The following is a 24,668-nucleotide window of genomic DNA, read 5'->3' on the forward strand; positions in this document are numbered from 1 at the left end:
CCATATAAATATTCTATAGTAAAGGGGCTTAATGGGCAATCTATAACTTTTCTTGTAAGTAAGAGAAAATTGCAATAATCACCCCTACAAAACCCACACTTGCATTTTTTTTTTAAAAAAAAAAAACCTACCCTTTAGGTTTTAAAAATAGACCATTCTACTTGTACACTAAGGCCTACAATGTAATACTTAAGAAATTAGGATTATTTGAAAATAAGTATTTTATTAGAAAAATGAAATTTCGGAGAAGATTGGTATCTAAATAGCCCGAAAAATTGACCGAATCGACTGTAGGGAGTGCCCTGGAGTCGAGATGCTAAAAGAAAATGATATGGTTGTGATGAGTATTTTGAGGCATGATTTATGGCATCGAAAAAAATGAGATTGAGAACTATTTTTGGTATAGCTAAAATGCAGCTGCCAATTAGGCTGCAATACCGAATTGTTATAGATGACTTTCAAGAAGTTAACGAAAGTTTTAGAAAGCTTCGGTTTTTTATAAGGAACAACTCTTCAGTGGTTCAGGAAGAAACGAAAAGGGTTAGGGCCAAAACGAAGATTCAGGCTTAAGTGCAGTTTTTTTTTAAATTGTCAGAGGGAGGTTAAAACGATGTTTTTTCCAGAATCTTCGGGGTCGAAAGGATGTTTTAGGACTTGAGGTTTTAAATCTAATATTGGAAAGTTCAGGGGCTAAGTAAAAATGGCAAAAAAGGTAAAAGCCAAAAGTTGAGGGGCCAAAGTGTAAAAAAACTCAAAGATGGCAACAATGAGAAATCGACCAGGCCAAGAGGGTTGCCGAAAGCCATTGGGTTTGCACGAGGGATGGTTGGGGAACACTTTTGGTAAAGGATAGGTCGACAACAGCCATCGTGGTGGCCGAAAATCGAGAAAAAGTGACCGAAAGTTCGATCGGTTGGTTACACGCCTGCAACTTGGTTTGGTGGTCGGATGATGGTGTTTCAAGGCCAATTTAGGGGAGGTAGGAACTCCTAAGGGGTCGGGTAAGGCGCCCAAGGGCATTTGGGTGCTCGATTTTGCCTATAAATAGGCGTTAATAAAGGTCGAAAATAGGGGAGATGGTAGCTTTAAATTGACCGCGATAATGAACGAATTGACGTCCCAAAATAAGGGGCTTTTGAAGCCCATGAGATGTAGATGATATCTGGAGAGTTAGAGCCATTTTGGTGAAGGTTTGGTGGGGTTTTGAAGCCTCGTTAGAAAAGGAGGCGGATGGCCAAGCCGAAGCTTTGGCTGCCTGGTTGAGGGTCTTCTGGTTGCTCTTTCAAGGCAAGGAGGGTGGCATTCGGATCGACTAAGTGAGAGGAAGAAGCTGGTGGAGTCAGACCAGATCGCCGGCATGATTGTCGCCGGAGAAGACGACCAGCGCGTGTCAGTCACGCGCTGCCTTCTACGCGTCGCTAGTCGCCCTAGCGCGTGTGGGTGCGTGGGGCTTGGGAAAATTCTGAAAAAATATTGAAAAAATCTGAAAAATTATTTTATTGAGGTCCGTGCAAAAAGATTTGGGTTTGAGCTTCCCGATGTCTCGATTTTCGCACTAAAAAGCCTCATTTTGTGTGAAAATGCAACATTCTGGTAAGTTTAGTATTTTTTCTTTGAAGTTCATAGCATATGATGAATTGTTGTGGAATTAGATTTGAGAAAATAGTCTCGATAGTATTTATTGGGATTTTTAGAGGAAAAAAAAAGAAGGAAAGGAAGGAAAAGTTGAATAAATAGAATATGGAGATATTTAGTGATAAATTATCATTTTTATGGTTGAGATGATCGAGATGATGTAATTGGTGTAACTTTTGAGAGTTGGCAAGAGAATCGAGGTCGGGCACGCAAATCAAGGCAGTTTGCACGCTTTTCGAGATATCCCGATTTTCATGTAAGATGAGTGGTTTTCTCACAAGAACTTATATTTATGATATGTTTGTTATGTATGCATGTTGTTATGAATGCAATATTCATTTTGTCATATTGCATGGAAAGTCGTGATAATTGCATAACACGATGTGATTGTCATATTGATATTTGTGCATGGGAATGGGATGTTGCCCCTGGAGTGTAGCCATAATTCCCTTAGTGCAATGATGGAATAACGTTAGGCTTATCCTGCAGAGGTTCAAGATTTACCTAGGATTCCGCGTGGGGCTGGTAGGCCTGGAAAGTTATATTAAGGGTAAATGTTGTTTATGTTATTGTATCATTCATTCGTATATATATGTTTTTGGACCCTCACTATAAGTTTCATTTTCTAATGGTTTATGCCCCTGGAACATTCAACGTTCCAGTTTAGACTTGCAGCTTAGGCAAGGAGCAGGTTGAAATAAGACGGCACGTGATGGCGTGGCTAATGGATTCAGCGAGCTGATTCGGATATGTTTTAGTTTATGCTTTATCGATGATTAGTCTTGTTAGAATGTTTATGGAATCTCCATGTATTTTATAATATGATGTAATATATGGTACGGATTTTTTATGATATAATATAAGGTGAATTCAGATATGTACCATATCAGATTTCGATTATCGCTTCCACATATTGTGAATGATTTGTTGGGGATTTTGTTTGGAATTCGGTACTTAAGGTTTAAGTTATGTACCGAGAAAGAAATAAAAAAATAATTTATGTATATTTTGGGCCCCATCATAGTGACACGCTCGGTAAGAGAAAAGCAGGGTGTTACATACACTTGGGTTACACCGAGGCATACAAATGACCAAAATTCTCTCACAAAAATTACAAATTTGTTTTCTCTGTCCATGACTGCCTTATCTTTCCTTTATCTCATATTTTTTCCACGGCTGCCCGCTACAATTGTCGATCACTACTTTCCTCTCATCGCCATCGCCTTACCTCGAGCAAATCGTTGCCTCGCATCGATCATCGTGGAGAGGAAGGGTTTGAAACAATTTATGCAAGGGAAGATGGCAAGGCGAAGACAGTGAGAGGAAAGTGGCAACCAGCAATTGTAGCGTGCAACCATGGGAAGAAGGGGAGGGAAATGAGATATGAGGCAACCAAGGGCATGAGAAGCAAATTTGTAATTTTTGTGAGAGTATTCTGATCATTTATATATTTGGGTGTAACCCTCGGTACGAGAAACATTTTCCTTTAAAATAATAATAACATTCAATGTTACTAAACAAATGAATAAAACAACCATTTTTACCTTTCATTCTTTTTCTAATTTTCTTTATTTCTTTTTCATCTCTCATTTGATTTTGAAAAATAAAAAATAACCAATGATCGTTGGTGACCACTATTGTGGTTGGTCTAGGTTTCGTTGAACACAAATTCATTAATCTAAGGGTGTGTTTGATAGCATGAAACTTCTATGAAAAATGTCACATTCAAAGAATTAAATTCTATTTTTACTGTTTGACACACTATGTTTTCTATAGAATTCTATTCCATGGTACAACTATTATGGTGTATTTGATAGCATGAAAAATACATGAAAAATGTCACATCTAAGGAATTGAATTCTATTTTTGGTGTTTGACACACTATATTTTATATGAAATTGAATTCCATGGTACAATCATTAAAGTATGTTTTTGTCTATTTTCTATCGAAAATTCCATCTAGGGGGAGATGATTTTTGTTTTCCATGTAAGTTGGAAAATGTTTTCATTTCTACTAAATGCTATCAAACACACCCTTAAAGTATATTTTGGTCTATTTTTTATAAAAAATCCATCTAAGAGAGGTGATTTTTATTTTTCATCCAAGTTGAAAAATATATATTTTTTTAACTAAATGCTATCAAACACTCCCCTTAAATCCTAAACCCCTACTTACATGAAAAACAAAAATCACATCACCTAAATGAATTATACTATAAAATTTAATTTTATAAAAAATATAATATATCAAATAAGAAAGATAAAATTTTATTTTTTGAATGTGATATTTTCTATAGGAGTTACGTACTATCAAACACACGAAAGAGTTAAAACCAAGTGAATTTAGTTTCAACAAAACTCAGAACATGAGACATATCTAAATGATGTCAAGAGGCAATAGTGAAGTAAGGATTGACAATGACTAGTAATGGGACGGACGTGACAGAAAAGAGATAAAGATGTTTTATTGCTAAAGGTATTTTAGTATTTAATTAGAATTAATTAATAATAATAACACTAAAAATTTAAAAATATTTATTATTATATTTTCTAAAACTCTTTCAAATATCATAGATACGCGTGTAATTCTCTCATTTTTAAGTAAATATCAGTCGTTACGTTTCTGAATTCTGATCGCCGAATACTTTGTTAAATTAAAAAAAAAAATTATAGGGAGAGAAGCGTATGTGAATTCTCACACAGCATGTATTGCCAGGAAGCATCTGGAGTTAATTTGAGCTCCGACTCAACTCAATCCTCTCAATTTTGAACTTGATCATGGACTGAATTCTCCCCTGCAATGGGGGCTATCGTCTCTGCCGCCGTGTGAATAGAGAGAGCGAGACAAACCAGAGCGATTCCAACAGAATTGTTAGGGTTTTAGGAGGAAATGGCAGCGGTTGCTCCTGCCACCACTTCGTGGATCCCTGAAGATGACCTCTTACTGAAGAATGCTGTGGAGGTAACAACCATTTTGATTTCCCCCTCTCCGTATCTTCTTTTTCCTTACCTTTCAATTTTTTTGCGTATTCGTTATGGAGTTTGCGCTAATTTGGCCCCGAGTTCGCGATCTCTTGCTCTTCTAAAGTGAGCAACCGTTTTATTTTTCTTCTTTTGATAGTCGCTCATCCTAATTAACTCTTTGCTCGGTAGTTCTCACCAGTTCTGGAATATCATGAACGGCTGCAACGGCATATTTTTCTTTTCTACAGAACATTAGATCCCGTGTGTTTGTGTTTTGGAGAATTGATCGACGAAATGAGCCCTAGCTACATCACTAGACGATTATCCTTTGGTGAATAACAAGCTGTGAGGAATTACGCAACTGATTTTAGGGCTGCCAACGATAGATATCTCTAATGAACACAGAAAACTGTACGCCTGGTGTGCCTCTTGCGAATTTTGAGATTTTGCATGTGGTATCAAAGTTTTAGTGTATGTACAGCGTTTCCCATTCTGCTACACTCCCCTTCTCTCTCTCACACCCACGCTGTAGATATAGGATGGAATGAATCCAATATATGACCTAACTGGGGCATATCTGTAATGTATACATACAGTAGGGAAGTGGAGTGTTTGACGGATAAATTTGGAGAGTGGTGGAGATTTAATTCAATTTGGGGTATGTCAAGTCTGATGGTTGCCAAAAGCTGATATCATTCTAGGATGATTTTAAGAGGTGGAGCATGGAGGGATAGTTTCGATATCCATGAACCAAGGGTTTTTGAATGATATTGGGCAGGTGGTTGCTTCAGAAGGGGGAGAGAGCTTTCAGGGAAGGAGTAGGGTGAAAGGCTACAGGAGGGATTCAACCAGACTAATAATACAAAGAAAATTAACTCAAGTTAAAAATCTGTTGCTTGATTAAAGGAGGAGGATTTAACTGAATAGAAGCATTTGATCTTCCAAGATACGATCATCTAAGGACTAATGGAGAATTGTACTGTTGGTAAGGCCTGTAGGGGAGGGAAAACAATTTTAGAGAGCAAGAACCAAATCTATAGCAGCATGATTCTATGTGAAGTGGGTTGGACTTAGTTGCACCTCCAAAGAAGAGATTATGGTTGCAGTGGCATTTCACATGATGATGTTGCAATGACCTTGAAATCTGTGAGGCACATGAGCCAAATGGTATGACTATTGTTTTTTTTGCTGACAATGCTGAATTTTGATCGAAGGTGTCATTGTGGGCATATTCTTCTCATATTTTGACAGGTTGATTCTAGTTCTCACAAAAGATTTGGCCTATGACCTTGATCGGGCAAACCTATAAATTGACAAAGATTCTAGTTGGCATGAACATTTCTATAGAAGGTTGCTACATTGAATTGGTTATTTTATTGGACAACTATAATCATCGAACATTTCCTAATGTGCCTCCTAAACATGTTATTTTTTAACTTGTTAAAAGCCTAACAATTTACAAACACTTGGGGAATTGGTGTCAACCATTAGTGTTAAGTCTATTGCTTTAAAACAAGTTAAAACCATAACATACGTTGAAAAAATAGCAGAAAAGCTATTATAAAATAAAAATATTGTAGAATTACAATTTGTCAGTCCTCCTTATATGATGCAATCTCAAGAGTTTTGAATTTCAAAAATTATAATTTGTTCATGAATAAATTTCTCTAGTATACATACTTGGACTCCTATGTTGTATTTTAATTTTTTGAAAATCCACATGTTAGGGTGTATGTATATGTCATGTGTAATTTTTTAAGAATATTTTTTTTTTTAAATTTCATTTGTATATACACTTCAATTCTTTGAGACTTTTTGTTGTGTAATGCCTAACTTTATCTGAATTTTTGACCTCTTTCTATAGGAAGGTGCTTCTTTAGAAGCACTTGCTAAGGGGGCAGTGCAATTCTCTCGCCGGTACACCTTTGAAGAACTAAAAAATCGATGGCATTCTTTGTTATATGATCCTGATATTTCAGCTCAAGCCTCTGCTTGCATGGTTGAGCTTCAAGGTTCTTCCAAAGTTAAAGAAAGCAAAATAGTTCGTGAGAAAAGGAAAATTGGAAGCATACGCAAACAATACTTTTCCATGAGAAAGAGAATTCGAAGTGAATTTTTTAGTTCTGATGATCTAGGTTTTCTTACTGAACCTGATGTTCATAACTGCACTGGAAATGGAGCCGACTTTCATGGCCAGGTGACTCTGCATAATGTGCCTTCAGTTGTCAACTCTATGATAAGAGATTGTATCCCAAACCATTTTGGGCTTCAAGAATCAGATTTTGATATGCTGCATGATACCTTTCCACAGACAATAACAGATATTACTGCCACCAATGCCATTGCTGATGTTGGCAATGCATTTCGTTCGGAAGACCAGGATTCACTTGCAGCTAATCAGATAAGCACAATTGCTAGGAACAATTGCTTGCATGGATTTCCTGAAGATGTTTCCTCCTTATCTGTCCAAGGATCACTGAGAAATGAGGGAAACAAATCTTTTGAACAGACTCATGAAATCAAAGACATTCCTCATAATGTTGAAGATAATCAAGTAGACTTTGGGAAATCCTCAGGTGTGGAGGAAATGGATACGTCAAGATCACTTTCATGTACAAAACTACTTGAAACTGATGGTTCAGAGGCAAAGCCCTTGTCTACCTTTGACTCTTCGAATAGTAAGCTTGAAGATGACTGCTCTGAAATTGGAGCAAAGCAGCACTTTGGTTGTCTTACTGCAGACTGTAGCGACTCATTTCATACCATGGGATTTTCATCTCCATTGCCTAGCATGCCTCTTTGGAAGACAATGGAGGATATCTCAGCACCTTGTATGCCGATCAATAATAGTCCTGAAGATAAAGGGCAGGCTGCAGAATATGTATCTGAACTTCCTGATAAAGATAATGCTAAAAGTAAAAGTTCATTAGAGCATGCTGTTAGGCATTCAGGAGCCACATTGGCTGACAAACATAATAGTGATGGCTTCTTTAGTTCAGCTGCTATATCAGACAGTGAATTTGTAGACCTCCCAGACTCACTTTTGGACTTCTCAAATGAGGATGGGGTTCTCTTTGTGGATGTAGATCGGAAAAGCACATTGGATAAGTCTGGTTGTGATACCACACTGGAGTCTGGCTACCATAATAAACTGCTTTTGAGTTCTTCCAAAGATGTTGATGAGGGTGATCCAGCCAAAGTTGAACCCAAGACGATTCTTCCAAGTACTGGCATTGCTGCTGGTGATGGTTCATGTGTAGGCAAGCCAGAGGCTATTGCATCCCATTTTCACACTGCTTCTAGTGATCAGCAAAGTGTTCCTCATTCAGGAAACAGAATGCTATCTGCATCAATATTAAATAGCAAGTCTCATGAGCGTAGTGAAGGGATTATTATCTGCACATTGAACACTGAAGACCCAGAAATCCCATGCAATGATGATATATTTTTGCTCATCCATCCAGCTACAGCATTTAATTCGTCTACTATATCACCAATCACTATTGATACTATGTCCTGCGGTAATGAGAAGGGTAATGGACAATGTCTAAATTTGACGAAGAAAGTAGAAGATCCTGCACAATCTTTTAGGTCACCATTTATGGTAGGACCTTATATGTTGCCACAAACTGGTTCAGATGATTCAATTGTTGGGTGTACTGTCCAATCTGACGTGTCTGATGGTAGCTGTATGGCACTGCCCCCCAGACACAAGGTTATTGGAAACACAAACCAATTAAAATTAGCGCACACAACAATATCTACTGCAGATGGAAAGCTGGAGAAGGATGTGAGAAAAGTCGAGTTGGGGGTACTCTTTTTGATAGCATCCACTCTTTCTGAGCAACCTGTTCATTTTCTTATCATATGAATCTCTATCTGAAGCTTGCTGTTTGCTGCAAACAGGTTATAGACCCCCCAGGTACATTTAGGGAATTGTCATTAAATGCAGAAGCAGGTGCTGTTGAATTAACTCTTCCAGTACCAGTGGTAAATCCCACAACATCAGATCTGGAAGAACCTGAGAGCAATGATGATGTTCCTTATTTTTCTGATATTGAAGCTATGGTATATCTTCAGAATTTTGTTCTTTAGTTCTGGTTCTCTTCTAATCTTTGTTGTTGTATTTTACCTCCTGATTCTTGGTGTTGTTTCTTCCAGATACTTGAAATGGACCTGTGTTCATATGATGATGATACCTATTTTAGTAGGCGAGGTAATTCCTTGAGTTAGTAACTGCCTTCTGTTTTTGGTTCTTTTTCAAAAACTTGTATGTGAAGAAGGTTATTCATGGATAAAATATTTTTGTCCATCTTTGGCATTCCATAATATAAATTCATGTGGATAAATTAGATATTACAATGAGATTGACTCATGTAACTTTGAATGCCTATGAGAATTAGATCATGAATACTAACGGTTTAGTTAAAATCAGCATCATTAAAAGCGCGCTTAAGTGCAGTTCTAGTGCTTTTTTCTTGTACAAGTGAAGCACAAATGATAAAGTGCTAAAAGTGCGTGCTTTTCTGTTAAGCACAAGGCATACTCAAATGTGCTTATTGTTTTACAGTAAAAAGAGTTGTTACCGTGCACGCTAATATACCAAAACACATCCATCTATTCTATAAATATCTTCAAGTGTTGTAGAAGAGAAAGATTCAGTATTTCATCATGATTTTTTGACATGGGGTTCGGTTGCTGATATAGCTAGAGTTGAAGAGTCTAGATTTAATAAGAAGCAAAGGAGGCAATGCAACAACTGGAGCACCAGCTTCAACTTTTAGTTCATGGCCAAATTTGGTTGAAGAAGTCAATTAGATGGTTTTGGCGAGAAAGATGATGAGAACTATAACTCTAATGATGAAACTCACTTTCTTAACCTCCACTAAATCATTGAAAATGAATTAAAATACTCTCTTTTGTTCTCCTTTAGCATGAATTTTTGTCTTGACCGTATTATCTAGTAATTTAGTTGCAATTATTATATTATCTCTTTATTTTTCTAACATTTGTGCTTTGTTTCAATGTGTGTGTGCTTTCTACAAGGCCTTTGCACTTGAGTGTGCTTAGAGCTTTTAAAAACACTGGTTAAAGAAGCTAAGATCTGATTTGATTTAATTATTGTTTTTAGTTTTTCTTTTTGTTTTATGTTTTCACATTTTAGGGGGGAGGGGGGAAGAATAGAAAACAATATTGAGGTGTGCTATTTTTGTTTTCACAGTTTTTTTATTTTTTTGGACATGTTCATATTTTTATTTCCATTTGATTGAGTAGCCACTCCCTTCATCTACCAAACCTCAGGCAACCAGCCATTTTTTAAGGGTGTGCATAATTTAAAAACCTGTAACTTTTTGGGGTGTAATTAAAGATTTTTTAGTGGAAGAATCTAATTGTGGGATTTTATAGTGATGATATTGTTGTGGTATTGTAAATGTTGAAGTATTTGCCTAAGGATTAGACATATAATCTCAGTTGGTCACGGGAGAGGAAGGTCGAAGAGAAGGAATTATATTAAAGCTTCTAGAAGACCGATAGTTGGGGATTGTAACGGTAACTGCCACTTGTATAAGGCAGTTACCGAGGTTAGTGTCCTTGTATTTCTCTCCCTCTATACTCTATAAATAGAGGGTCCGAGGGGTCTCATTCTCTCCCTAATTAGTTATCATTTCTATCTTGAGAAAGAGTATGTGCTGTGTGTATGTGCGAGAGAGGAAAGTATTCATTGCTTTGTAATCTCTGGGTAGGGCAGCTTGGTAATAGGGCTGCGAGTGAAATCAGTACATGTAATCTTGTTTTTCCATTTTCAAGATAGTGAAGATCGAGATCATTCCAGTCTAGATGTAAGTTCTTCGCTTAGGAGTTATGAACCAGGATAAATTCTCTTGTCTTGTGTGAGTGCTTTGTTTGTGTTGTTTCTTGTATCCTACTTTTTGTCCTATTCGTGTGTGAGAGATTGTATCCACCTTTGTAAAAGGTAAAGCAAGAGGGGATTATAAACTCAGCGGCTGGACAGAAAAGAGCGCTCAAACATAAGTTGTGCAAACATAGAAATAACTGTAAGAAATAGGCTAGCTAGGACTACCAACATATATAGCAAGCAACATAATTACAAGAAGGGAAAAACGTAACATAAAACAATAGCAGAAAGGCATAGCTTCAAGTAACACTTCCTTTCACAAACTTGAGGGAGATTTGAGTGTGAGGGTAGACAGGAATTGTTGCAACAGTAAAAAGTTTAGGAAAAACACTACAGGAAGATTGTAAAAACTTTTTGGATTGTCAAAAAGTTTAGGACTGTTGAATGACAGGTCAGCTGCCATCAGTTGACTGCCAGGTCAACTACCAGCGTGGCAGCACAGGATGGCAGTGGTAGTAGAGATCGCAGTCAAGTGTTGGAATTTCCATGTGGTAGGATGTGTCCCAATTTGCTGCCAGATCCTTTGTTAGACTGCGAATTTTGAAACTGGAAATTTGACCATCAGGCAATGGTTAGTTGTTATCACAGACATTTAAGGTAGATTTTTTGTATGTTTATGAATTGAATGACACAGAATAATAGATTCTAGATAAAAAATACAGATGGACACAAAATGGGATGAATTTATCTACAAGCCGATGAAGCAACAAGAATGAAATGACAAGGGAATGTCCTGATTGGTGAATTATAGAGTCTAGTGTGGAGAATATGACATTGGGCACGGCTTTGGTTGAGGACTTGATGGGTTGATGGAATCAATGACATAAATGGTGATGGGAGTGCGGTCTGAGGGAAGGTGAGCTGTGTGTTAGTTGACATGAAAGAGAGTGATTGGTCAATGTCTTGTGTATATCTAAATGTGTATGTATGTCCAGGGCATAAATTTATAAAATTTAATGAAAGTGTGTCATTGGATCATTCGGTTAAATCTTGATCAAGGGCTTAGATTTAGTCTTACACCTAACGGGGTTGGTATAAAAAGGGTGGCATTTAGATAGGTTTTAGCCCATTTTGCCCAAGCTTTAGCCGAGAGACCAAGGAGAGAAGGTGGAAGGAACGAAGGAAGAGAGCAGGAAGGAAAGGGAAGAGAAATCAAACTTTCTCCAAGATTCTTCATCAAGTTAAGAATTCATTTGATTTAGGATGGGATTGATGTGAAAATGTTACATGATTCTATGAGCTATAGTTACTTTGAAATGCATGTAAAGGTTTATTTCTTTCATTACAAGAAACCATGGCCATGAGGAATGTTTTCTTTGGGAGTTTTGTTCACCATAGTTGATGGACTTCAACCTTGACCATGGAGACTCGTTTTGCCCAGAGATGGGTTCTAAGATATGGTGAATGTGGAAAGAGATTTGGTTTGGGTCCTCAAATACTGAAGAGATTGTATTACATGTTGCATGTCATTCTCAAGTATTCACTTTTTGAACTAGATTCATGTTAAAAAATGGTTTTCTAAATCTTTATTGAGCTTCATAGGCTCATATATCATGTCATCCATCCTCTATGTTCTAGATGAAGATGCAAGACTCTATAAGGGCAAGAAAAAGGTAGAGCTTTGAGGAGGATGAAAATCTTTCTAGAAAAGGAACATTTTTTCTTTGAATTTTGAAAAATGTACACAATGGAAACTTTGATGGAAAATGCTATATTAGTTCATTTATATGAGATAAGGTATGACATGAGCTCATACAGCATGAAAGATGCTTTTGATAGACTTCTTTGTAAACATTTGATGATCATGCAAAGGATTTGTGTATTTAGAAGATATAGCATTATAAATGGTTATGGTCTTGTGATTATATGGTTATGTGAGTTTTAATTGATGATGTTAAGGCTTGGACATGAATTGTAAGTACTTGGGGGAAAATATACAACAAAAGAGTGATTTTAGAAAGGGCACTAAAGTTGGAAGAACAGGGCTTTAGAGACTCGGAAGTTGAAGCAGCAGTCGGCTGTAGGATTTGACTAGGGACTTCCATAATGCCTAGATGATTGATTGGCAGGCTGACAGTTGCCTGCCGGGGCAAATATGGGACATTCTATAATCTTCAGAAGATTAATTGCCTGTGGACAATTGATTGCCAGATTGACTGGAGACGTCCAGAATGCCCAGGTGATCAGTTGGCGTGCTGACAGTGGACTTCCAGGTTGACTTGGGTATTCCAGATTCTCCAGGGATCGGCTGCTGGTTGATAGTTGACTGCCAAAGCTGTGATTTTCTCAAACAGCAGAGTTCAAAGTGGTGACTCATCTATACATTTAAGTTATAACATACATGCATAACCAAGAGTATAATTAATTAACATGAGGTTTCAGGTTAATCCTGGATCATTATGCTGTAATGTAATGGATGGTTATAGTGGTTTTAAGAAAGGGTATCTGGAAAAGAATAAGTGAGTGGAAAACAAAAATACTTAATATTTAACCTGAGGACACTCCTAAGGGGTTGGGGTGTTGCACATAATTTGGTCTAAACTCTTAAACTGGACCAAACTACTTATCTTTTTTGGTTTAATTCAGTTTAGTCTTTTTAAAATATGGGTTGGTTTGTAAATTTTGAAAAAAATGGGTTATGGCTTGGTTTCGGTTTCTTTACTTTATGTATTTATCTATGACAAAACAATTAAATCATTTCTTTCTATCGTTTCTTCAAAACTTAAAAATCTTATGTAGTGTCTGATGTTTGCTCAAATTCTTTATACAAAGGCATCAATATTTGTTGGTCTTTGTGTGATAATTATGTGTGATATATATATTTGTTTAGTTTTAACTGAAATATCAAAAATTTTAGGAAAATGCTATTGGTACACCCATTTTGTACATCTTGGGCTACATAAGGGGGTATTATGACAAAAAAATCCCTCATGAGGTGTGTGAGGCGCAGGGTATTTTAGTCATAATATTCTCTTATGTAGTCCAAGATGTACAAAATGGATGTACATCTAGCATGATTCAAAATTTTATGTAACGATGTCCAAAACTGTAATTAATTATAGACTGATTTGGTTTGACAGCCAAAAAAATGATTTCGTTTAATTTAGAATATGACCATACTGTAATTTACAATTTGGTCTTTAAATACTTTCAAACCAGACCATGCACAACCCTAATTTTTTGGGGATCGATATTTTTGTCAATATAAATAGTTTTTTATATGTACATGATCGTCTGATAAAATACAAAATATTTTTTACCAAACATCATTTTAGTTTTATATTAGAATTTTGAAAAACAAAAACATTATCAAGCGTAATGTTTTAGTTTCTATTTTTTTAACAGAAAATGAAAAAGGAACACAAAACAACTAAAAAGACTATGTCAAAGCTGACAATATAATTAAACAGGCTCTAATCTATTTCTTCTTCTTCTTTTTTTTTTTTGGCTGAGAATAAGGATTGCTCTAATAGTCTAATCTATTCTTAATAAAATGCAGTGATAGTTATACCAGTGTTCATAGAAAATATTTTCTCTAATGAAGACAATTGATTTGTTAACCAAGGATAGTAATTTTTTTTGTTTTGTTTTTTGGTCGGGCAAGGATAGTAAAGTTTTTATTCATCAAAATCACCTGGAATTATGCAGTCTCAAGGTATCAGCATGATGATTCTAAGAGGAAAATCGTAAGGTTGGAACAGAGTGCTCGATCCTCTCTACAAAGAACCATTGCATCACAAGGTGCCCTAGCAATCTTGTATGGTCGCCAGTCCAAGCATTTCATTAGGAAAACTGAGGTACTTGCTCCGAATTATGACTTCTAGCTATTTTCTTGGCTTTCAAATGCATTAATTAGTGACTGAAATAATTTTTGGCCATTATTTAGTGACATTCTCTATATCTTGCATTTTATGCTGCATAATCTTGGCCTTCAATCGATCCAATCGTAAGGCAGATTGGTGTCAACCTTCTGAAGAGAATGCTATGCAGTTGCTTCCTTCTTCAAACAAAAGATTGTGTCATTGGCTACTTTCTCATACTCTGTTGAAACAGCTGTTACTTTCCTTCTTGCCATTTAATTTAAGCTTCTCTAAATTCAAATGGTTTTTGGTACATGGTTTTTGTGTACTAGATGTGCTATGGCATAAATGCATGAGATTTGTTACTTTCCTTTCTTATCATTCAATTTAAGCTGCTCTAAATTCTAATGATTGTTGGTACACTGTTTTTGCATATTGAACATGCAACAACATAAATGCACATGAGATTTTATGCTTGTTACGTCATTACACTCTAAATAAAACAAGGAATGGGGAATGAAGAAACAAATGTGTCTAAGTTAACCAAACCAGGATAAGGCGCTTGATTCTTCAAGTTCAGTATGTAGAGTATTTGGTTTTTAGGATTAGCAGCCATTATAAAATTAGTTACCTTGAAACCATTGGTAAATATGGTATTTTATTTTAATATGAAGCTATTACTGCTTATGGTTCCCGAGCAGATGAACTTTTGCTAGAAACCTAATACCTTGAAGCTATTGTTGCTTATGGTTATCTTGAAGCCATTGGGAATTATGAAACTTTTGTTGCTCCTCTTGTTGTTAAAAAATACAATTTCAATCAGTGTTATTAAAAACCCAAGGCGCAAAAGGGTGTTGGAGTCTAAGGCATAAGGCGAGGCGCGCATCTGATGGAACTAGGCGCATTCTAACTAAAAAAAATGAAAAATATATATCTTAATTGAAGAATGAGGTATAAAATAAGTCCTAATTCCTAATAACATATTCACAAATATGCTATCAAGAAAAATTAAAAAAATTAACATATATTAATGAAAAGAACAATAAAAAATGTTAAAAGATGCAATTTGAAAGTCTTGAAAATTAAATCTTAAACAAATTATTGGTCTTAAATCTTAATTAAGATTAACTAATTATGCATTTTAAATAATCTAAAAATTATCCTCATCATTAAGATCAAACATTTTCACATTTTTGTCATTAGAAATATCATCTCTAATATCCTCTTCTTCCACATCATCTCCCTCTCCATCTTCATCAAGTTCAAATTCAATTGGAGCATTTGAAGTAGTAGCCCTTTTACTCATTATCAAGCCCTTGAATTAGGGTTGGCAATTCGATAATTCCGATTGTGAGAACGAGAAAGAGAGTGAGAGTGAGAGAGAGAGAATTATTCATTCATTCAATCGGTAATCTTTCCCTAATGCCATAGGTCCCTATTATAGAGAACCTCTAGCCCACTCAATAGATCTCCTAGCCACTTAACAGCCTAACAACTAGTTGTTACAACCAACCGATTCCTGCCTTCTAACCACCTGACCCTTACAATTAACCCCCAATGGTTTATAAGAAGTCAGTAATTACAATATTACCCTAGGGTCGTGACACTCATTGTCAAATTTGTAGTTTAAGCAATAAATTTAAAACCTTAAACACTAAAACATTAAATAAAGTAATGAACAGTAAAATAAAAAGTAGTTAAAAAAGTCTTGGCACACCTAAGCCCATGGCGCCTTGGGCCAGGTGTGCCTTACTGGTATGTACCCTCCTAGAAGCATTCTAGGCACCCAAGGTGTGCCTTTAATAACACTGATTTCAATAGCATTCATCAGCGGTGGAGGCATTCCTAACTTTAAAAACAGTGATGACTTACTACCTCTCCAATACTTACCATGCCTAATTTTTCTAAAATGCTTGTTTTTGATAGAAGCTTCGAAATGAGGAATTGTGGCAGTTCTATCGTGACAAGGTTGACTGCTGGCATTTCTTAGCAAGGCTTTTAGTCCAACAAAACTTGCATGGTTTACTTACTCTAAAGAAATATTGGCTATTTGAGTTTGGTGTTCATACCTGCCTTGTCAATGTTCCCCGAATTCTTATGAACCAAAACAGTCTGAAATACCTCTTGGAGCATCAAGTTACCGCTCTAGAACTATAATCATGGTTGCTAAGCTCCCAGGCTATGAACATGCCATCTTCAGAAAACCAGGATAAGAGAACTCAGAGGCTGACCCCTTACTGAGAAAGCCTATGTCACGTAGTTAGGCTACTAGGTCTTTACAAAATAAAAGGGAATTAGCATAGCTGAAGGAATGTTCTAGTAGTGCAAGTTGTACAAGTGTAGTAGAGGTTGGTAACTGTTTTGCGCCAATCTGTAGCCGAGGGCAGTATAAGAGGAACTGACCCAGCCATTTCAAACTATGACAATAATATAGAAGCAATTCAAATTCCCTCCTCAACTCTCTCTCTCTCTCTCTCTCTCTTTCTCTCGAATTTTCCCCCTCAATTCTCTAATTCTTACCCCTTCCCTCACATTTTCCCTGCTAATTCCCTTCTCAAATAGCTGAGAATTCTCCTGTCATATCTAGGATCTGACAGCCTAGTCCTTCACTAGTGGTTATTTATTGCCCACAATTTGCTTTAACTAACAAGCTAAAAGAGGCAATCAAAAGAGATGCATTCCTTCGCAGGATATAGGATTTTGGAAGACACTCATGGACCTACTCTTTATAGCTACAAAGGTGGTTAATCACAGTATATTTATCCCACCACAATCTCAGTTGAAAAGATAACTCCTCTCTAAATTTCATGACTCCAAAATTGGGGGTCACTCAAAAGGTGAGCATTTGTGTGACTGTAAGGTTGCTCCACTGGGACCTAGAGTTCATAAGTTCAACTCTGGAAACAACAAACTCTCTGCTAAGCATGGGGTAAGGCCATGTAGAAGGTGTTGCTAAATTGCATGGAACCTAGAGGTCATAAGTTCAACTCTGGAAACAACAAACTCTCTGCTAAGCATGGGGTAAGGCCATGTAGAAGGTGTTACTAAATTGCATGGAACGCCAATTTTCTGAGCCACTTCTAGCCAGAATTCTTTAAGCTTCAAGATCACAATTGAAGATGAGCTCCTGTACCATCCTCAAACAAATGGCCAAAGTTGAGGTGGTGAATAGGTGTCTTGAACAACATATTTGGTGTTTCACTTGCCAGCAACCAAGAAAATGGGTTATAACATGCGATAGGCAGAATTTTGGTACAACATAAACGCCCATAAATCGATTGGTATTACCCCATTCCAAGTTTTGTATGGCTGACTACCTCCCCAAGTGTCAAGCTACCTTGACACATTACATCACCTATGGATGAGTTGGACAAGGTGTTGCAAAGCTTGTGAGGATATGTTAAAATTGCAAACAAAATTTGCTTCGTGCACAGAACCAAACGAAGCAACAAGCTGATTCTCATAGAAGAAATGTGCACTTTATGGTGGGAGATTGGGTGTACCTTAAGCTTTAACCATACCATAGCACACAGCAAACAAATACTTTCAGTCATACAAGATCATCGAAAAGATTGGGAATGTGGCCTATAAATTGGAAATTCCTGCCAGCTCCAAGATACATCCAATATTCCATGAATCTTTATTGAAATTAAAAGTAGGACCCCACAGATGCGGTTGCCAGTCTCTTCTCTACCAATTGATGAAAATGGTGAAGTTGCCATGGTTCCCAAAAGCATTACAAACTTTTGATGGATGAAGAAGGGCCAAAAATATGTCGTATAAGTTCTTGTCCAGTGGAAAGATTTTCCATCTGAGGAATCCAACTGGGAGACATGGACCAGCTCACCTCCCATTTCCCATCATTGAACCTTGAGGACCAGGTTCCACTTCTTAGGGGGATGATTTGTAGGAGCAAAAGGAAGGTGAAACAAAACCCAAGATAGTGCATGATTGGTAGTGGGCTATACGTGGCTGTTGGGCCCAAAGAATATGGCTGTTGTAATTGGTTTTGTTGTCTTTGGTTGCTAGAATATTTTACTCCTTATTTATGGTAGTGTTGGAGTTTGTGCTAGCATGTTGCATTTATTTAGGAGAGTCTAAGAGGTAGTTAGGTCCATGTAGTACAGGGCTAATGTGGTTGCTTATTTTTGTGGCCATTCTGTATTAAGGCAGTTAGAAAAAGTTTCCAAACTCTTGTGGTTTGTTCCATCCCCATAGCTGCAACTGTCCTTTCTGTCTTGAATCTTATAGTTACGTAATACTCTCTTCCTTTGTTATACACTCAGGCGTTATAAGTTTTTGAGTACTATTCTTATTTTTTGATTGAATAATTTTGAAAAATTATTGGATTTTCTCGACTTTTACGACTGATAGATCTTTTGAAATAGTAAGCGAATGGGGTTTAGCTTAATCAGAAGTTACCACTGTGTAATGTTACTGCATCATGATACTTTCACTCTGTATATGCATGATCTAATTCTAAGCTTTTTTATATTTCTTTCTCTTTTCGGTTGATCTTTGCTGCTTATGAACAGAACAATTTACTTTTTTTTGTAGGTCATACTTGGAAGATCCACAGAGGAAATTGATGTGGATATTGATTTGAGTAAAGAAGGGCGTGGAAACAAAATATCCAGGCGGCAGGTGGGATACTTAAATGGACCTTTTTGAGTTTGTGTAGGTTTATTTCTCATGACTTTAGAGACTGTTGCGAGATTTTTTTTCCTGTTGATACATTTTTGCTGTCTTTGGCATCTTGAAAGTTCAGATATCGCTATGTTTCTATCTTGGACAAACTAGCATAGCAATTAAAGAGTTGCAAAATTTATGATATTTCCATCTTGAGCATCAAAATATTAATAATCTTTTGGGAAGTTTAAGTTATGGTGGGTCTTCCAGTAAAGGCCAAATGCACATTTTCATCACATTTCAGAGGAAACAGAAATCAGAATTGTTTTGATCATTAGTGTTGAAGAGTATTTCATATCAACAATGGTTTTCTGATTTGAAATGGACATGGATCAGTGCATTAGTTATAATTGCCCCACGTGCTGGCAATTAAGTTTCAATTAGAAGAAAATGATAGGAACCATTTGCTGGTCTACTTCTCATGTACGTGTTGTTTGTTCTTTAGACCAGCAAGAGAGTCATGGACTTGAAGCTTGTGTTGTTATTTGTTGTATTAAACTAAAAAGAGTCCTCAGCATGATGCTAAAAAAGAAATCAACAAGAACAAAAGAAACTTTTAGTAATATTAGAGAAGTCCAGATATGTTGAGAAACTGGAGCCATTTGTCAAAAAATAACTAGGAAAAATGCAAAATAAATCTGTTTGCTACCAATGCAGTTGGGACCTTTTACTTCCTAAATTTCTCACGCAATATTCACATATTCAGTATTGTTTTTTTAATAATTGATCTTTGAGAAATGTAGTTCCACGAAAAGGCAAGGAAACTGGGTTGGCATATATCATTTTCTGTTCCATAATTTTGCTTAATAAGATGTTTACTTGTCTACTAGGAATCCCTTGCTGATTTGAATTTCTTGGAACAATAAATATTATTCTGTCCTCCTGCTAGGCAATTGTCAAGATGGAAGATGATGGATCTTTCTTTCTGAAAAATCTTGGGAAGAGTTCAATCTCACTGAATGGAAGAACAGTTGGTACTGGGCAGTTAATGGGACTTACTTCTTGTTGCTTGATTGAGGTAAATTTTGATATCTTGCTCCATCATATTGGTCAAGTGTGCACATTTAGCTTCTCTTTAGGGCAAGTTGTATTCAGCCTATTTTGTTCTTCTGAGCAAAGCATGTGGTCTTATGCTTAAATCTGACTCTAAAGAAGCTAATTCTTAACTGTACAGTTAGTAATCCATGTTAGCATGTCTTGTAGGTTTTGATAAGTGGTTCATACTCTTGTTAAATTCAACTAAGCCTAGTTACATCTGACAACTTCTTGAGTTGGTTGTTCCATTTCTCTTTTGATATTCTAGTCTACCAAAGTTCCTATTTTCTGTTAAACTATGAGTTCACGTCTTTATTTATCATCTGGACCTACGAGTTCATATATTTAATTTTCTTGTAAGATAAAAAAGAATTCAGAAATGATGAGATAAAAGATGCAGATAGCTTTAAAAAAAAATTAGGCCGTACTACATCATACTTCAATTTCCTCTTTAGTTTCCAAAGTAATTAATAAAGGAATGATTTAATCTTGTGTTTTTATTTCTTTCCTCTCAGCAAGAACCAAACGAGCAATTACATTTGCTTTATTGCTTCCCCTTTCCCTGAGTATATGAATTAAATTAAAACTAAAAGTTTGTTCTCAGGTTTTTTAGTTCCCTGTAGCTTGTTCAGGGAAAGAACTGTAAAATGGACCAATTTAGTTGCATTGACTACTAACTTGCTTAAACCTGAAGGCACTGGGCTCTCATCCCTTTATTGAAAACAATGTTCAATTACTTCTGAATGCTGCTTGAATGGTTGTTATGCAGTCTCAATCATAGTGCCTTGTATCAAGTGTTAAAAAAGATTAATATGATGATATCATGACTGTCGGTCCATAAAAATCTTGTATTTGGGATTTGGCATGCCCATCCAAGAATTTTATGTTAATTTCACCTAGCATTTGTGGGACTGAAATTTTGAGGAAATATATATGTGCATATGTTATATTGTTTTTATTGAGAGCTCCTCCTTGCATTTTCTTTTGCAGTTTAACATTTTCAACAGCAGGTACATCCTTGACATTGTAACTAATTTATGCACAATGATGATTATGTAGATAAGAGGGACAAGTCTTGTGTTTGAAATAAATCACAAATCTGTCAGGCGCTACTTAGACAACACTGCCAAGAAAAGCCAAGAACTGAGAACAAATTTCAAATGGTCGCCTGAGGAGGAGCCCGCCCTGAGTTGAGGAATGCTTTGATAAGGTGCATTCTGCTTTCCGCTTTGTTTGGATAATGAGTCATATGGTTGTAAAGCCTTCTCTTGTTATGGGGAGAACTACTTTTGGTTTCCCAATGTTAGAAATGCGTAGTCACTTGATCTTATGCGTATGATTAATAGTCCACCTCTTTCATCTATCTGTTGTTTGAATGCAATGTGCTTGCTTTCAAATTAATTTTGGATGCAACTCATGACACCCTCTGAGAAGGTGCCGTAAGTGTGGGCGTTTTCTTGCATGGGTGGTCCTAAGGGCATACTTATCCCGTTGGGCTTCAAAATGAACTCTTTCTAGCCTACATGTCCTGTAAATTCTTCAGATATATTGGCTATGAAATTTTGGGTTAGAGAATTGAGGCAGCTAACATTGTTACTGACACAGGAGCTGAGCTAACCTACACAAGTTTAGTCATTCAACCCCAGCTTTGCACCAATCACAAGAGTGGCCACCTGCCAAGTCTCTAGCATGCAAAATGCCACCTTGCAGAAAATCGGCCGTTAACTTGCATGACTATTAATTTCCTTCTACTTTTCGTTTCATAAATTTCTTGTTAACTCTAGGTTTCCCTTAGGCCAAACTAAGACTTGTAGAATTTCTCCAACATGCTCATTTAAGAGAAAGGTCATTTCACTGATTTGCATGGCATAGCGTAGGTACCACTCAATGCTAATTCTCAAGCACTATTTTTCAACATTATTTTATTGCTACTTTGTCTCTAATCCAATCACATAAATGTCCTTGAATAATTTGCTCCAAGACCATCCTCTCCCCAGCGGACATTAGTAATAAATAATAAATACCGGAACTGGGGGAAATATTTTCTTAATAATTTTTGATAAATATCAAAACCAGTTTACTCAAATTAATTATTTCTCCTCGCTGCTCAACTAGAGCTAATTATTTCATGGCTTGGCTTATCAGAAATGCCAATAACCTCTAGCGAGCTTAATAGGAGAGAATAAACTTTAAGCCTTAAAGTTTATTCTCTCCTATTATGTTACAACTTATGATAATTAAAGATGACAACTTTGCACATAGGATCAAACCTAATCATAATACAAAATAAGATACATTATTACATCACAAAAAATACAATTAAAAAACTAAAACTCAAGTTGTTCAAAATTCTTGCCTTTGACCAGATCAAATGATTAATTAAATTCTGCAAGCTTGTATCTGGCCTTCCGTACTTTGAAGAACCTGCTGCGCCTACACACACACACACACACGTATATAGATTTTACAGGAAAGTAACATCTTGGGGTGATGTCACCACTTGACTTATTTCCATGCTAGGATGCGTGGCGCCTACGCGATGTCACCCAATCGAATGAGACTAGGTTAGCCTTTCCCACTCTTACACACTTAACTTGGCGGGATGAAGGAACAATCAAACCACAATTCTGAAGAGAGAGAGAGAGAGAGAGAGAGAGAGAGAGAGAGAAACATTCTTAATTAGGGTTCAAAGAAGACTTCTTTTATTAGAATTTTTGGATGATTACAAATGAGGGGTGGAGCTATTTATAGTCATCCACCTTATATTTTAGAATATACTCTTCATTAATGTATCTCTAGAATTTCTTCACTAAATTTTATTCTAAATATCACTAGAATCTCAAGGTGTCTCGCAGTAACTTTAAATAATTCTTAGGTATTTACCTATTTAATACCGTTATTTGTCGATATTCCTTCTGCCATCCATCGGAATCCAAAGATTTTTGCTTGGGTTAATCATTTTTCAAATTAAACACACGTATGAGCTTTTCATGAAAATCCAAACATATCTCATGTGTTGATTTGAATTCCCCGTCGTCTATTTGGCTTCAATTGCATTTTACTATAAAACTGATTACCTCGTCTGTACATGGATGGTTGACCCAACTTAGATTGTGAGCAACGTTCAGTTGTCGTGCTGACTCGGTTGATCGGACCCTCACCTCACCCAACCCAACCAAACCATGCCAATGAGCTACGTCCTCACTTTCCTTAATTTAATTTAATCTCACGTGTCTTCATAAATTAATAATTTTTTCTTCAATACACTATAAATATAAACTTAAATCATAAATTGTATCAAATTATTCTGGACAGAAATGATCACTTAATATTAAATATCCTTAAAATTTAGAATATAATACGGGGTGTATTACAGTCGGGGTGTACTCTGCAACACTTTATTCTGAAATGTGATGTTTCAGTTTTGAAGAACAGGCTATTACTCGATATTTGAGGAAGAAATTAGCATTATAATTCAATCGCAACAATATCGGTCGGTCTTCTACTGATTGGTGTTAGAAAACTAGCTGGTAATGTTGAAAATCTCCAAAAACAAAGCCAAGAAAGTCTTCTGTCCCATAACGCCTTTTGTTCTTTCCTGTAAACTCTGCGCCAAATCGCAATTGGCACTGCAATTGGCGCATTCGTTGGAGATGCTCTAAGGGGTTGTCTTCTCCTTTGTCAATGGCAAAGCTGGGCTTTCTCCAACTACACCCAGAATGGAGGTGTGGGTCTGAGAATCAATGGCGATGGGTTCTTCAAAACTCGCGACGGATCAGTGCGCTTCAATGGCGGAACAACCACAGGTTTCGGCCCTTCGCTCTCTCTGTTACCCATCCCATTCCCCAAATCTTCTTCCTAGTGTGGTGGTGGGTTCTTCAAAACTCGTGGCGTTCTCTCCTTCTCCGTTTCAGCCACCAGAACCCATCGTCGGTGGCGATTGGGGGGTACCAACGAGGGGCTCTGGCGGAAGGAACTCATCGGCCACGAGATGGTTTTTTTTTGTTAAATTTAATTTAACTTAATTAGGATTTATTTAACTTCTTTAGTAAAAAAAAAGGTGCCCATATAAAAATTATTTTTAATTCACCTGAAATCTTTGTGGGAATGGTCTAAATCTCTTAAGCACATAAACATAATTCATGTTATTTTTGTAATTTGTAAAATGTTTGTGGGTCGTTTTATAAATTACGTAAAATAGTTAGAAATGCATTTTTGACAACAAGGGATGGTAGAAAGGGAGGATACAATAAGAAAGGGAAGGGTGTGCAGAGGAGAGGAAGGATGTACCAACGGTGGAGAAGGAAGATGTATCGGTGGTGAGAGGCGAGGTAGCGGCAATAGAGGGAGGGGTGTGCAATGGTAATGAGAGGTGACGAAAAAGAAGGATGTAGCGGCTGTTGACAACAAGAGGTGAGGGTCGAGGCGGTGGAGAAATGTGAGGCAACAAGAGGCGAGGCGAGGCAATGGCAAGAGGTGGTTGTTGGAGAAGAAAAGGAACAAGTAGGCAACGATAGAGGAAAAAGAGTGAAATGAGAGAGAGAAACAGTGTTTCTTAAAGAGAGAATATTATCAAATAAATAATATCATATTTGATATATATATATGTATGTATAGATTATTGAAAA

At 36.6% G+C, this 24,668-nt stretch overlaps 1 protein-coding gene across 3 annotated transcripts; it reads left to right on the forward strand.

Annotated features, from left to right (window-relative positions):
* Positions 1 to 4,257: 4,257 nt before the first annotated feature.
* Positions 4,258 to 21,441, forward strand: LOC127804046 (uncharacterized). Of its 3 annotated transcripts, none has more exons than XM_052340760.1 (8): positions 4,258 to 4,597; positions 6,464 to 8,410; positions 8,506 to 8,667; positions 8,761 to 8,815; positions 14,165 to 14,313; positions 18,874 to 18,960; positions 19,895 to 20,023; positions 21,031 to 21,114. In XM_052340760.1, the coding sequence occupies exons 1-8, from the start codon at positions 4,526 to 4,528 to the stop codon at positions 21,097 to 21,099; spliced, it is 2,670 nt and encodes an 889-aa protein (XP_052196720.1). In that variant the 5' UTR covers positions 4,258 to 4,525; the 3' UTR covers positions 21,100 to 21,114. The 3 variants fall into 3 exon arrangements, with proteins under 3 accessions (XP_052196720.1, XP_052196718.1, XP_052196719.1); XM_052340758.1 differs by having other exon boundaries at positions 4,259 to 4,597; positions 21,100 to 21,441; XM_052340759.1 differs by lacking the exon at positions 4,258 to 4,597 and adding an exon at positions 5,324 to 5,766 and having other exon boundaries at positions 21,100 to 21,441.
* The last annotated feature ends 3,227 nt before the right edge of the window (positions 21,442 to 24,668 follow it).

Source organism: Diospyros lotus, chromosome 6 (genome assembly GCF_014633365.1).
Source record: "Diospyros lotus cultivar Yz01 chromosome 6, ASM1463336v1, whole genome shotgun sequence".
NCBI classification, from domain to species: domain Eukaryota; kingdom Viridiplantae; phylum Streptophyta; class Magnoliopsida; order Ericales; family Ebenaceae; genus Diospyros; species Diospyros lotus.

Coding starts and splice junctions, on each gene's coding strand:
- LOC127804046 (XM_052340758.1), top strand. CDS start 4,526: ATGGCAGCGGTTGCTCCTGCCACCACTTCGTGGATCCCTGAAGATGAC. Junction 4,598..6,463: donor TACTGAAGAATGCTGTGGAG/GTAACAACCATT, acceptor CTCTTTCTATAG/GAAGGTGCTTCTTTAGAAGC. Junction 14,314..18,873: donor ATTTCATTAGGAAAACTGAG/GTACTTGCTCCG, acceptor TTTTTTTTGTAG/GTCATACTTGGAAGATCCAC.